Raw genomic sequence first — 13,842 nt, forward strand, 5'->3', positions numbered from 1 at the left:
GGTGGAGGGTCGACGAAAGAGGAGAAGGCCTTCAACGAGATGGATGGACAAGGTGGCTGCGACAATGAGCTCAAGTATAGCAAGGATCATGGAGCTGCCGCAGGATTGGGCAGTGTTTTGTTCTGCTGTGCGTGGGGTCACTATGAATTGGAAGGCAACTCGACAGCAGCTAACAACAACGTAAACATAATAAATATATTTGAAGATGTTGAAGTTACTCTTACTGATGCTCAAATAACCCCCTCTTTAGCCAACGGAAGCCTCTTTAAGTTGACTTCTGAGTCCTCTATGACATGGCTTTGTGGTCTTTGCTAGCTTCCTGGCTGTCTTACATGGTTGAAATTCTTACCAGGTTGGAATATAGGCTATTGTGGTCATTTTGTAACTTTCCTTATAAAAATATAATTCTCTCAACTTTTTTTGGCCCTTCTGGAAAAGATGGGAGGTGTCCCTGCTCTTTGTGTGATTACAAGGAGACAAATTAGAACATTATTCATTAAATTCATTTCATGAGTTTTTATTGTGTTTCTATTTCTGCTCAATGTTGTACTAGGTACCAGAAATACAGCGAAAGAGAACATAATTTTTGCCCTGAAGATTTTGCAGCCTGAAGGGGTAATTTTTAGACGTGGTGATCTGGTGCTGATGTTGAGAATGTACATTTTGCCATAACCAAAACCATCCATGAGATTTCATTAAGACATTGTTTTAGTTTTCGCTACCGTCAAAGTATACATTAGTTTCTGGTTATTCTGAATTCTTCTCATATTATTAATTCTTTTCGTATAATGAAAAATATACATATATAAAAGCCTAAGTGGGGGACTTGTGTTGAAGAAGAAGGAGAAAGTATGAAAGTGAATGTATTTTTTCAAAAACTGAAAATGGATATAAAACAGATTGCTTTTCTTCTTGTATTCTGTACTTTCTTATTAAGTAAGGGAGATACTTATTTTCTGCCTATTTTATAAAGTTACTGAACATTGTAATGAGTTTATATTTATAGAGAGCTTAGAGCTTTTTGGATGAAAGGTGCTAAATTAAGGTTTATTGTTTATTGAATTTACTTGGTGTGCCCAACCACCTGGGAACATTTTCTGAAGTTAATTAAAAACAGATAGTCCTCTCTCTGACAGTTTACAGTGCCACTTACAAACTAATAACACAAACTGTGTGCATTTCTGTTGTCCTGACTTGGGACTGCTTTGAGAACGACAGCTCTTGCTGACAAGACGATGAAGCTATTTTTGTACAAGTGAGTTAGAGTGCTGGGGAGAAACAAAGATATTCTTAACGATGACTGGAGCTACTCTTAAGTCCCCATTTTAAAATTTATTTAGAATATGAAAATTTTCCTCAATCTCCAACAAAGCTTTCAGGTGGGAAATGTTAAGGGGGAAAAAAAAAAAGTCCCCTATCTACCATTTTGGTAGGAAATTAAGTTAAAAGTGTATGTTTAATATACTGATTTATGATCAATTTTTCTTTGTAGGAATGGCATTCCGAAGCAGCCAGTGGGAAACGATGTGCTTTATTAACCCAATCTAGTGGAAGCTATGCAAATATCATTCTAATAATGGTATGTTTGCTTCCCTTTCCAGTTGGTGATGGAGTTTTGTGGTGCTGGCTCTGTCACCGATCTGATCAAGAACACAAAAGGTAACACGTTGAAGGAGGAATGGATTGCGTACATCTGCAGGGAGATCTTACGGGTATGTGACAAGTGGGGACTGGACTACCTTCCAATGTCTTGAGGTAACACTGGATATTTTGGGAATTATTGAACTATATTTTAAACCTTCTATTGGAATTCATAAACTTTGGAAATCTCTTTTAAGATTTTTCTAACAGTGGTGTAGTAGTGGGAGTTATGATGATGGTTGAGTTGGTGTAGAGATCTCCTCTGAATAGATGGAAATTTATATTTTTATATTCAGCCATTCTGAATTTCTTTAGAGGAAAGGATTGTGACTGTCATGTGTACCTCTATTTGTAGGGTTAGAATTGAGTGAATTCCCTGAACAAGGAATCATTTCCAATGGTATATTCAATTAAAAATCTTATTTTATATCATAAAGAAAGGTTACACTTAAGAAATGAGTTGTTTTGAGATATTTGATCACTCCTTTGAGTTTCCTGTTTGTGAAAGTTATGACTAATTTCTTGTAACTAATGTAATGATGCCTTTCTACCACATACAGATTATAAGGATTATATGACTTTAGCCAGTCCAGTACATACATAGTTTAACTGATTTTACTTTAAAAAAAGAAAAAATTTGTTTGAGACTTAACCACCCCTGTCAACCAAAATAGCAGGGCAAGATTTTGCCTGTTGATCAAGCTTTACTTCGTGCCATGGTTGCTGAGCTTAATTCCTTCACACTAGTTTAATTTTTCTCACTACTAATATAAACAGGAGCTCCGGTAGCATAGATCCACCTTGTAATTGTTACTTATTTATAAGCTCTGTCTTCTTAGTATAAGAGAACAAAAGTTAAAACTGCTTTTCAGTGTGTCCAAGGAATACTATTGAGAAATAGTGATGAATGGGTGATGGATGAATGGGTAAATGGATAAATGGAAGTTAAGGAAGAAGGAAAAAGGCCCATAAAAATATGATGTTTATTCATCTTATGCAAACCAGATCAAATAACAAACAGAAAATGAAATTTTAAAATGATTAACATTTCACATAAAAATAAGATACTTAGAAACCAATTTACTGTAAGATGTGAATGATTTCTACACTGAAAACTACAAAATATTACTGGAGAAATTAAGGCTTAATAAGGGATGGGCTATGAGTTGGGGCCGACTCGACGGCACATAACAACAACAACAACAACATACCATATTTATGGATGGAAAGACTTAATATTATAAAGATATCATTTCTTCCCAATTTGATACATAATTTAATTGTACTCCCAGTCAAAATCCCAGTAGGTGTATTTGTGGAAATTGGCAAGCTGATTTTTAAAAAATTATATGAAATTATAAAGGGCAAGAATAACCAAGGTAATCCTGAAAAAGAGCCACAAAAGTGAAAGATCTATGATACCAGATATTACAACTTAATGTAAAGGCACTAAGACACAGAGGCATTGTCACAAGAATGGAAAAAATATCCAATGCAACAGAATATAGAACAGACCCGTTGACATACGAGCACCTAATTTATGACAAAGGAAATGCTGCTGTGTGGAAAGGATTCTTTCAACAATAAATGGTACTCCATCAATTGAGTATCCATATGAAAGCGTGAAACTTGACATCTACTTTATACAACATTCAAAAATCAAAGACAGATAGATCATAGATATAACTGTGAAAGGTATGAAAAAGAGCTTTTTTAAAAAAAAAACATAGGATAATAGGATAAAAGGTTTCTTGAATAGAACATAAAAAAAATCTGAGGGGAAAGAAGGAGTTGTGACTAGTGATCTCCTTCATATTGGACATTGATCTCTAAGTCTTGATTTACCATTGTATTAACTTAGTGTGAATTTCTGAATGTTAAAATTTTGCTCCTAAAAAAAAAAGGAGAGGTGGGGGACCAGGTTTGCTGGTCTGATAGAGCCTGATGGAACCATTGAGACTATGGCCCCTCGCTGTCCTTCAGGTCTGGAATTGAACCCACACCTGTGGCTTCCAGCCAAACAAAAGACAGGCATATGAGTTGAACATTTACAGTAGGTAGATACACTCCTTGGAGAGAACAATCATGGGAGAATAGAAAGTCTGTGTACACACAGGGAGACAAGACAGTTCAGGGGTAGGAGTGCACAGAGAGAAGGACAAGGGAAGAGGTAACTATGGTGAGGAAGTGGGAGGGAAGCTGTTGCATTGTGGGAAATTGCAATTAATGTCATGAGACAAAGTGTATGTGAACTGCTGTATGGAAAGTGAATTTGCTCTGTAAACTTTCACCCAAATCACAATTAAAAAAAAAAAAAAAAATTGCTCCTAAAACAGCCTAGTCAAGAAGTATATGATGGATTATTTAGACAGCCAGACCACCCAAGAATGCCCAAGAATCTATCAGTTCTCCAGGGCTAGTTTAGCCCAATATGCCTTTCTGTACTGCTGGGTAAACCTACAGGAATCAGTCATTAGATCCCAGAGTTCTGAAAACAGCAGAGGTGTTTTATCCTATGACCAGTTATCGACTACTTGCTGACAAATTGTTTGCAAGTCATGTTGACTTCATGTGTTGTCAGAGAAGAGATGTACTCCATAAACTCTTCATTGGCTGATTTTTCAGAAGTGGATCACCAACCCTTCCTTTTGAAGCCCCTCTGGGTGGACTCAATTAAAGTTGGCAGCCAAATGTGTTAACCATGTGCACCAACTAAAAAAAAAGAAAAAAACCAAACTCATTGCCATTGAGTCAGATCTGATTCAGCAACCCCTGCCTTGGGTTTCCGAAGCAGTATCACTATGGAAGTAGATTGCCTAATCTTCCTTCCAAGGAGTAGCTGATGGGTTGGAACTGCCAGCCTTCTGGTGAGCAGTCACATGCCTTAGGCACTATGCCACCAGAGCTCCTGTGCACTGCCTGGGACCTTTAAAATGTGTGAACACAGTGGTCTCTTCCTTTAATACATTCACCCAAATGAAAGTAGTGATTGAGATAAGGGGACTCACTGAAAGGGACATTTGGTCTGTGGCCATGAGAAATTTCAGGAATCTCCCTCTGTGCACTGTTTGAGCTCATCAAATGGAACCTGTGCCTCTTACATGCTCTTGTATCTGCTTCTAATTACTTCAGTGGTGAAGGAGGAAAGAGGTCTTCAATCCCTTCTCTTAAAGATTTATAAGGTGTTTATATGCTGTGAAAACCATACATGTAAATCAGTTTGATAGCTGCCTTGAGACAAACTGACTAAATAAGAAAGAGTATTTTAAGACCCAAACAAGTGTCTCAAACTGTCCTATCACCTTGTTAATATTTACTTGCATCCCTAATGTATACATGGAACTTTTTGGATGTCTCGTGCTGAATTTCTGCAACAAGAAAATTCAGAAAATTAATTTTGTTCTTGTATCACCTTCACCTTTTATGCCCTGCTTTTGTTGTGGAGAAAACTGAAAACACAAATAATAAGATGACAAGACTTGTGTACTTGATACCTTGAATTAGTAGTGCTTACATTGTCATCATTTGCACTAAGATTCGAGTTTTAGGTTTTTTTAGATTATTACTTCTCTGAGAAACATGTGACCACCTTAAGATAAGTCTCTAGCTTGTAGAACTCATATCAGAAAGACTCCAAAATCAAAGTAATCTGTTGAGCAATGCTACACAATCAAGTTTGTGTATCACCAAACACAACTGTAACACAACCACTGCCATGGAGTTGGATCTGACTCATAGTGACCCCTCCTTGGGTTTCTGAGGCAGTGTCACTACAGAAGTAGACTGCCCAACTTTCCTTCTGAAGAGTGGCTGGTGGGTTTGGACCACCAGCCTTTTGGTTAGCAGTCAAATGCCTTAGGCACTGCGCCACCAGAGCTCCTGTCACCAAACAGCTGTCTCATATAATGAATACAAAACCACAGGTAATAGTTGATAGTGATAATGGCCAATGAAAGAAATAGAAATTATTTTCCTTTTTTAATATGAATGACTTTGGTGAGAGCCAGTGGGAAATTTCTTGACTGATTTGAAAAACATTTTATTATGCTTAATTAAAATGGTTGAACCGAGGTAATATTATTTAATTTATAAGTTCAAATATTGCCCCCAAAAAGGTGGGGGTTGGGTTCACTTAAATAATAACAGTTACTTTTCTGTACAGTCATTACAGATACTCCTGTTAGGAACTCACAGAAATAAGCAGCCTTCAACTTTTAGTGTCATCAGTGTTAGATGAAAGTTGTGTGTATTAAACCATGTCTCTGTGCGGTTCAGAGGTACCTGAGGTCAGATCTGATGTGCAGGCATAGCAAGAACTTCCTATGTAGTTCAGCTCATATTGACCAGTAGTCTGTGGTTTAGAATAGCACTGTTAACACATGAAAGATGTGAATATATTTCTGAAAGTATCTCTGGGTAAGTTAAATGTATTTTTTTTTCCGGCTGGGGTGGGGTTGAGCGTGGGGTAGGGTGACTGGGAGTCATTAGTGTCCAAAATAATGTATTTGTGCTTTGGCTTACATTCCTATTAACCATTCTCAACTCTCCACCACTGCAGGGGCTGAGTCATCTGCACCAGCATAAAGTGATTCATAGAGATATCAAAGGGCAGAATGTCCTGCTGACTGAAAACGCAGAAGTTAAACTAGGTGAGAACAGAGCGTAGCGAGCCTGGGAATTGCAGGAGTTGGTAGGACTAGTTCAACAACATTGTTTTTGTTTCATTATTTTGTAATGAACATAAATATGTCACTGAATGTAAAGATCATTGTGTTAAGAGTGGAAATGAAAATATTTGTCCATTTAACATTTTTAAAAGCATTAAGAGTGAGTTGGTATGGGGCATGTGCTTAATCAGTGTACAAAAATAATCTCAGTTTTTCTTTGGTACAGACCATTTTGATTACACATGACTGAAATGGTCTCTTTTCTAGGTGGTTTGGATGCTTGTAGCTACAATAGGACATTCATGAAATCTGATACTTTTTTTTTTTGGTTGAAAGTATCCACAGTTCAACATATTTCAGAATAACTAGTTCCTGCTTCATTCTCCTACATTTTAAGTTACATTTATATTGATTTTCTTATTAACTAGGACACCTCTGCAAATGGATGCTCAGCTTTTCCCTTTCATTGCATACTGGTTATCTTGTCTTAGTCTTCCAGAGTCATCAGTGAGGGAGTCCTTTCCTTTGGTGTTGTCCATTGGAGTCCTTCCCACAACAGCTCTGGGATTGTCGAGATGAAGTAGAGAATTCCCACATGCATTTATTTGCCTGTTTGGCATATATATATACAAACATAAATTGACAAAGCCTTTAAGAAAAGTTATAGGATAGGCAGTTTGTCAACTAGAAAAGAATCATTGTACATAATGACTACTTATTTTCAAAGAGATTTAAATACCCTCTATGTTTATATCCCATTGTTTCTCGCCTTTTTGTTAGTATATATTTCCATTTTGACTTAGCATTTGGGGTGATAAACTTTGTCTCATGAATTTAAAAAAAAAAAAAAAAACATATCCAGAATTATACATTATGTAGACTAAGCAAGTACATATGTGCCTGCTCAGTGAGTTGTCCTCAGAATATTCATTCACGGTTGTTGTTGTCATGTGCTTTTGAGTCGGACCCAACTCATAGTGACCCCTCCTTGGGTTTCCGAGGCATTATCACTACGGAAGTAGATTGCCCAACCTTCCTTCTGAGAAGTGGCTGGTGGGTTTGAACTGCCAGCATTCTGGTTAGCAGTCAAGTGCTTTAGGCACTATGCCACCAGAGCTCCCATTCATTCACTACTTGTGTTATTTGTGGAAACTGTCTTGTATTCTAGGCCCTGTACCATACATTTTTACATACATTACCTCACTTAAATACTAGGGCAGGTCTATGGAGATATCTTCCTCCTTATTTTACAGATTGGGAAACCAAAGCTCAAAGAGGTTAATCTGTTAACCCTAGGTTGCATCACTAGTAAGTGGCAGAAATAGGATGCACTCTTTGGCTGTCTGACTCCAGAATCAGAGCTCTTAACTCTTGGTATTAATTACTGTCCTTTCTGCAAATTGTTTCCACTCAACTGGTAACTTAAGGGTCTGGTAAGAAGACCTTAGAAGAAAGCTCTGGTAATCTACTTTCTTCCATGAATATTACAGCCAAGAAAACCCTATGGAACATTTATATTCTGTAACACACATGGTCACCATTAGTCAGAATCTACTCAACAGCAATGGGTTTAGGTTTGGTTGCAACCAAGCTTGCCTTTTATTTAATAACTATTTTTTGGTTCCCATAGAGCATGAGTGTACCCAAGTATACCACACTGTGCTTTCCTTATCAATACATTTCATCCATTTATACATGTAATTTAAAAATATGAATTCATCTTATCACCACATGAAACCTAAGATCATAGACATTATTCATTTATCTTCTCTTAAATAGTGGACTTTGGAGTCAGTGCCCAGCTAGATCGAACAGTGGGAAGAAGGAATACCTTCATCGGGACTCCCTACTGGATGGCTCCAGAAGTTATAGCTTGTGATGAAAATCCAGATGCCACATATGACTTCAAGGTATGATTTCTTCATTTGTTTTCAAAACCATGGCTTACATCTCACCCTGAGACTTGCACTGAGAGAATTCCCATCTGCTTTTGGGTTTATGATTTATATAATCTAAAGAGAGGACCGAAAAACATTATCTGAATTTAAAATTATAAACATCCAGATGAGAATCTTTTTAATGAATTCACCCATCACATCTGATTGTGTATTTGTTAAAAATCTTTAAACCATTTTTTTCTATTCTTTTGGATTTACTCTTACTTCTTATTATTGAAAAATATATTTCCATTTTGGTTACAGTTTAGGTTTGGGCAAAGTATATATTTTGATAGATATTTTGTTAATGGAACCCAAGGTGTGAACTTGTTGTCTTGGGTCACCTTCTTCTGATTAAGAATAAATAATCAGACTTACTAATGTCTGTGTTGTTCAAAGTGATTCCTGGGATTTCTCGTCAGCAAGAGAGAACCAAGTGGAATGTTGCTAGCTACTCTGTGGTATTTCAGTACCATGTTAAAATGTTTTTGTTTTTGTTTTTGTTTTTTTTTGGAAATTTGATTTGTGGCTTGTTACTTTATAACATTATCTGAAAATTTGATAGTAAATTCAAACCGATGTTTAAGTAGAGAGTAAAAGTTTCCCCCTTCTCCAAGTAGCTCTCCTCTTTTCCATATGTCAGTCATCAGACGTGTTTCAAAGTTACTACCTTGTCAACAGCTACAGTGTGAGATGATACTGTTGAGCCTAATTGTCAAGACAATAAAATTGGGAGCACACAGGATCTAGTTGCTGTGATTTTCAGACCATGAATTGAGACACTCCCCTGTGGGCTTGGTGTAGATCACAAGACAATCTTGGGAAAAACTTGATACTACCTAGTTGGTTTACCAGATGCATGAACTTTTCCTTAAAAGACTTGAGCAATCATCTCTAAGTACCCTCATCTTGTACATGAAGAAACTGAGGACTGAGGTCTTTGCAAGACCACACCCGGTTAGTTCTCCCAATATCTCCTTTATAATGCTCTCTGATAAAACTTCCAGCTCAACAACAACAACAACAACAACAAAAACCCTGTCTCTGAAGAGTGTATTTGAAGAATTCCTCTTTAAAAGAACATTTTTAATTTTCCACATGAAAAAGCAAAATAAGAATAATGTGCAGTTATTATTGAAATCAGGTCACAAAGATGCAAACATTGCAGTGTCTTTGAGACCCAGTGTCTCCCGGCATGGACAAAATTGTTTGCCTCTTTGGGAAAATGCAAGCGTGAATGTCTGAAAAGAATAAAGAAAACAATCTCCTGTAAATTTTCTCCTTCCTTCAAAGTTAGTCGCAGTAATTACCTGACAACAGTCTGTCTGAAAACAGCTGCCAAGTTAAAAATTAATCTCCTGCCAAAATAAATGTCATTTATTTAAACTGCTGATGATAAGCACATTTAAATAATTTAATTTGAGAATCCCTCCAGAGGAACTACTACAAGATATAGGTCCCAGGCCAGATATGTGTATCATAATTGGCTATAAACAGTTCTTCAACCTGTTGTTGTTCTTAACAAGTGCTAACTAGTCAATAAGTGGGCCACAGATATTTTAGACTACTTTGTAACATACCAAGAGGAATCAGAGCATTTCAGACTTTTGACCCTGACATTAACCTTTCATATGTTTTGACTAGCCATGTTATGTATGGGAATTTGGCTCTTTGGCATGAGGGAGATCACTAGAATTTACTTGTTTCCATTCAAGTAAAAGAGAACTTCCTTTTGGCAAAGCCCAAGCTCTGAGTTGAATAGTTTGGTCCTGCTTCCTCAGATTATGGCTAAGGAATAGAGTTTAGGATCAGGGAAAACATTTTGGAGAGCAGTTAGGTAGTGAACACAGCCCAGTGTATGAGTAGCCACAGTTGGTATCAAGGTAAACAGTGTGATTTCAGAGGTACCAGAGGTCCACCTGACTCTGAAATTATCTTGAGAAATTAAAACTTGCATTAATTTCTGTCTCTTTTATTAAAAACTAAAAAGCCTGCTGGGGGAGAAACAGATTAAACTATATCAATCATTTACACTTCAGTGTGAACTACTTTATCAGGTCTTGTCATGAGTACAGGTTACAAGGGAGGAAGAAATTGTGGCAAGAGTATCAGCTTCACTGGTTATTGGTTATGGGTAAAAGAAAGAGCATCACAAAAGGGTAAACAAGGAAGACAGGGCAGAAAGGAAGGTTTAGAGGTTCTTTGAAGAGTCATTTTATATACTTTGCAACTTGTGGATCAGATAGGAAATTATTTTTTAATCTTTCTATTTTTTTCTTGACCGAAAAAAAAAAAAAACCTCACTGCTATCAAGTCAGATCCAACTCATAGTTCTGAGGCTGGTATCTGTAAGGTAGTAGATTGCCCAACCTTCCTTCCAAGGAGTGGCTGGTTTGAACTAGCCAGCCTTCTGTTACCAGTCAAATGCTTCAGGCACTTCACCACCAGAGCTCCTTTTTTTTCTTGACATACTATGTCTAATACTTTTTTGTTATTGTTCCAGATTGTTAGGGATGTATGTGATCTGTCACCACAACTTGAGAATACCTTCATTTTTTAAATTTTGTTCATCCATTTAGCACACATTCATTGAGTACCTAATGAGGTGTAAGGAGTTAGCCACACTGCAGTGTTCAACTAGAGAGCTCATTTGCTTACCCCATCAAAGCTCAAAGAGCTGTCACTTTGTGTATGTGGCCATCTGACCTGGCCACGTATTCCAGCCTCGCACACCATTGTCACACTGTTGGATTCTCATGTGTTACAGACACTTTCAACCTAGAGGACATGTTTAGAATAAAAGATGCCTTGAAAGCCACTGGACTTTGTTAAGGTTCCTCTAACAAAAGCCCTTCCTTTAAAATAAAGACCAAATGCAAAAGATGCAGGAGTATAGTTTGATTTTTATTACTTGATTTATTAAGTACTGATTATTACTAATGCTTTTATTATATGATTTGCCTCAGTATTTTTAAAAACTGTAATCAATTAATAATGTTTAAAAAAAACCTGCAATGAATTAATTGAAAAGAAGAACTAAAGTCATTCAGTAAAATAAGAGCCTTTGTAGAAAAGTAATCTGAGGACCTCCTCGTTTTTACTGTGTTCTGGTTTGGTCTGATATCTACTGGGTGCAGTAAGTAAGAGACTGAAAATAAACCCTCTTCTAAGGAGGAGCTCCAGAATCTCATTTGCCTGGTATGTTCACTTTCCCCTAGAGGCCCTTCCTTTCTTGTTTTCAGAAATTCTGTCAAAACACTTCAAGTGAAAGGAAAGGTTTCATTTCCCTGATAAGTATGTAGGGCAATAATGAAAGCTTTCCCATTAAATAATATGCATTTGAAAGATTTGAAATTAATAAAATGGTTAAAAATTCCAGGGCTGTTTAAATTGTTATTTTTCAAACTTACTTTGAATTTCATTTCAGTTAGATGGGATTTGTCAAGTATTTTATACTCCTGTGTATTCATTGCTTTAACAGAACCACCCAGTAAAGAAATTTCTCCATGGTCTCCATGCCCATCAGTAAGAAGTTGGTTAATTAAAAACTAGAGTGCCTGTACAATGGAATACTATGCAGCTATTTAAACAATGAGGAAGTGTGTATATATGGGATATGGACAGATCCCAATATAGAGTGTTAGGCGCAAAAAACAGTTTGTGGTATATTTCACACTGTATAGTCTTACTCTTCCCTCTCTTTTCCCCTTACTCTTTTTTTTTTTTTCTTCAAAAAGGATCCAATTTTGAGTCAATTCTAACTCATAGTAACCCTATAGAACAGTATAGAACTGCACCATCAGGTTTCCTGGCCTGCTTTACAGATTGCCACATCTTTCTTTCTTCCATGGAGTGCCTGGTGGGTTCCATCTGCCAACCTTTAGTTAGCAGCCAACGCTATGTACATATATACATAATACATATATATGCATATATCCACACATACATATATACATATGTACACGGCATGGGAAATCTAAAAAAACTTAACAGTGCTTACCTCTGAATAGGGTATGTGGTAGATGTAATGGGGAACACAAAAATTTCATTTCATTTGTCTTTCTGTCCTGTTCTAATTTTTGTCATAAACAGACATGGCTTTTACATTAAACTGGTAAAGTAAGAGAAGCACAGTGAATTGACATATTCATCTCACACACCCCAGATTACTGTTCTCAGCTCCTATCTGTGCTGAGGTTGAATATTATTTTGAATATAATAATGTCCTACCTACTGCAATGCAAGATGAACAATATACAGATTACAGAATGGTTCATCTACATTTAAAATAAGCTCTGGCCTCTGTCTAGTAATCTTAAAACAAACAACCCACTGCTGTGCAGTCAACTCCAACTCATAGCGACCCCTCCTTGGGTTTCCGAGGCAGTATCACTTCAGAAGTAGATTGCCCAAGATTGCCCAGCCTTCCTTCCAAGGAGTGGCTGGAGGAGTGGCTGGAGCTTCTGGTTAGCAGTCTAATGCCTTAGGCACTACACCACCAGAGCTCCCCTTAAAACAAAGGTCTTATTCTTATTTGGTCAGAAAGAAGGTATACTGCAGATACCATCTTATCACCAGTGGGAAACTGGAACTCTACCCAAGGTATTTCTTCTGGCTTCACATTGACATCCACCTAGTACAGAATTCCTGAGTCAGCCACAGCCAGTGCAGCCTCTAGGCAATATGTTGATTCCCAGTTGAAGAGAATAAGTTATTCTTTGAACATTATCTCTGGTCAGATTACAAATGTAGATAGACAACAAATGTAGGTAGACAAGGGACTAAAGATTTCTACTCTCTGTTTTATGTGTGAAATGGGATTATTAAGAACTACTTTTCCTTGATACTCTCAGTAGTCCTGAGCTCACTACCTTAGTTCACTTAGATATAACATTGTATGTAAGTACATAGCATAGTGAATGAGGCCAGGCTTTTGAACTCCTGCGGGACTGGTTTACAATGTAGACTTTGCCTCCTGTCAGCTATATTACCTCAGGGAAGTAATTTAACTTCTCTGAGCCTCTATATCATGGGAATAAGTGGTTTATTAGCTCTGGTAGAGTAGTGCCTAAGGCATTTGACTGCTAACCAGAAGGCTGGCAGTTGAAACCCACCAGCTACTCCTGATGTTGTTGTTGTTGTTGTTGTTACGTGCTGTCGAGTCAGACCCAACTCATAGAGACCCCTTTAGGGGTTTAGGTTTCCGAGGCAGTATCACTACAGAAGTAGATTGCCCAATCTTCCTTCCCAGGAGTGGCTGGTGGGTTTGAACTGCCAGCCTTCTGGTTAGCAGTCAAGTGCCTTAGGCACTATGCTACTGGAGATACCGGCTCAGAAACCCAAGGAGGGGTCACTATGAATCAGAAATGACTCAACAGCAGTGAGTTTGTGTTTTGTTTTTTTTTTCTTTTTTAATGCCTTTATTAAAAAGGGTAATAATAAAGTGAGTTTATGTCAGTTAATAAGGTTTGCAATTAAAACAAGTCCACGAGAGCCAAATTATGATCTTGAATATATCCCTCCTGAATTTAGAGATCATCTAAAGAATAGATTTGATGCATTGAACACCAATGACCGAGAGCCAGATGAATTATGGG

At 37.3% G+C, this 13,842-nt stretch overlaps 1 protein-coding gene across 1 annotated transcript in view; it reads left to right on the forward strand.

Annotated features, from left to right (window-relative positions):
* Positions 1-13,842, forward strand: part of TNIK (TRAF2 and NCK interacting kinase) — a 669,757-nt gene that overhangs the window by 456,430 nt on the left and 199,485 nt on the right. The window contains exons 5-7 of the mRNA XM_007946612.2: positions 1,602-1,712; positions 6,200-6,290; positions 8,088-8,218. Coding sequence (XP_007944803.1) covers positions 1,602-1,712; positions 6,200-6,290; positions 8,088-8,218 — 333 coding nt within the window. The remainder of the gene's footprint in view (positions 1-1,601; positions 1,713-6,199; positions 6,291-8,087; positions 8,219-13,842) is intronic.

Source organism: Orycteropus afer, unplaced genomic scaffold (assembly GCF_000298275.1).
Source record: "Orycteropus afer afer isolate SDZICR_OR568_19922 unplaced genomic scaffold, OryAfe1.0 scaffold00168, whole genome shotgun sequence".
Lineage (NCBI taxonomy): Eukaryota > Metazoa > Chordata > Mammalia > Tubulidentata > Orycteropodidae > Orycteropus > Orycteropus afer.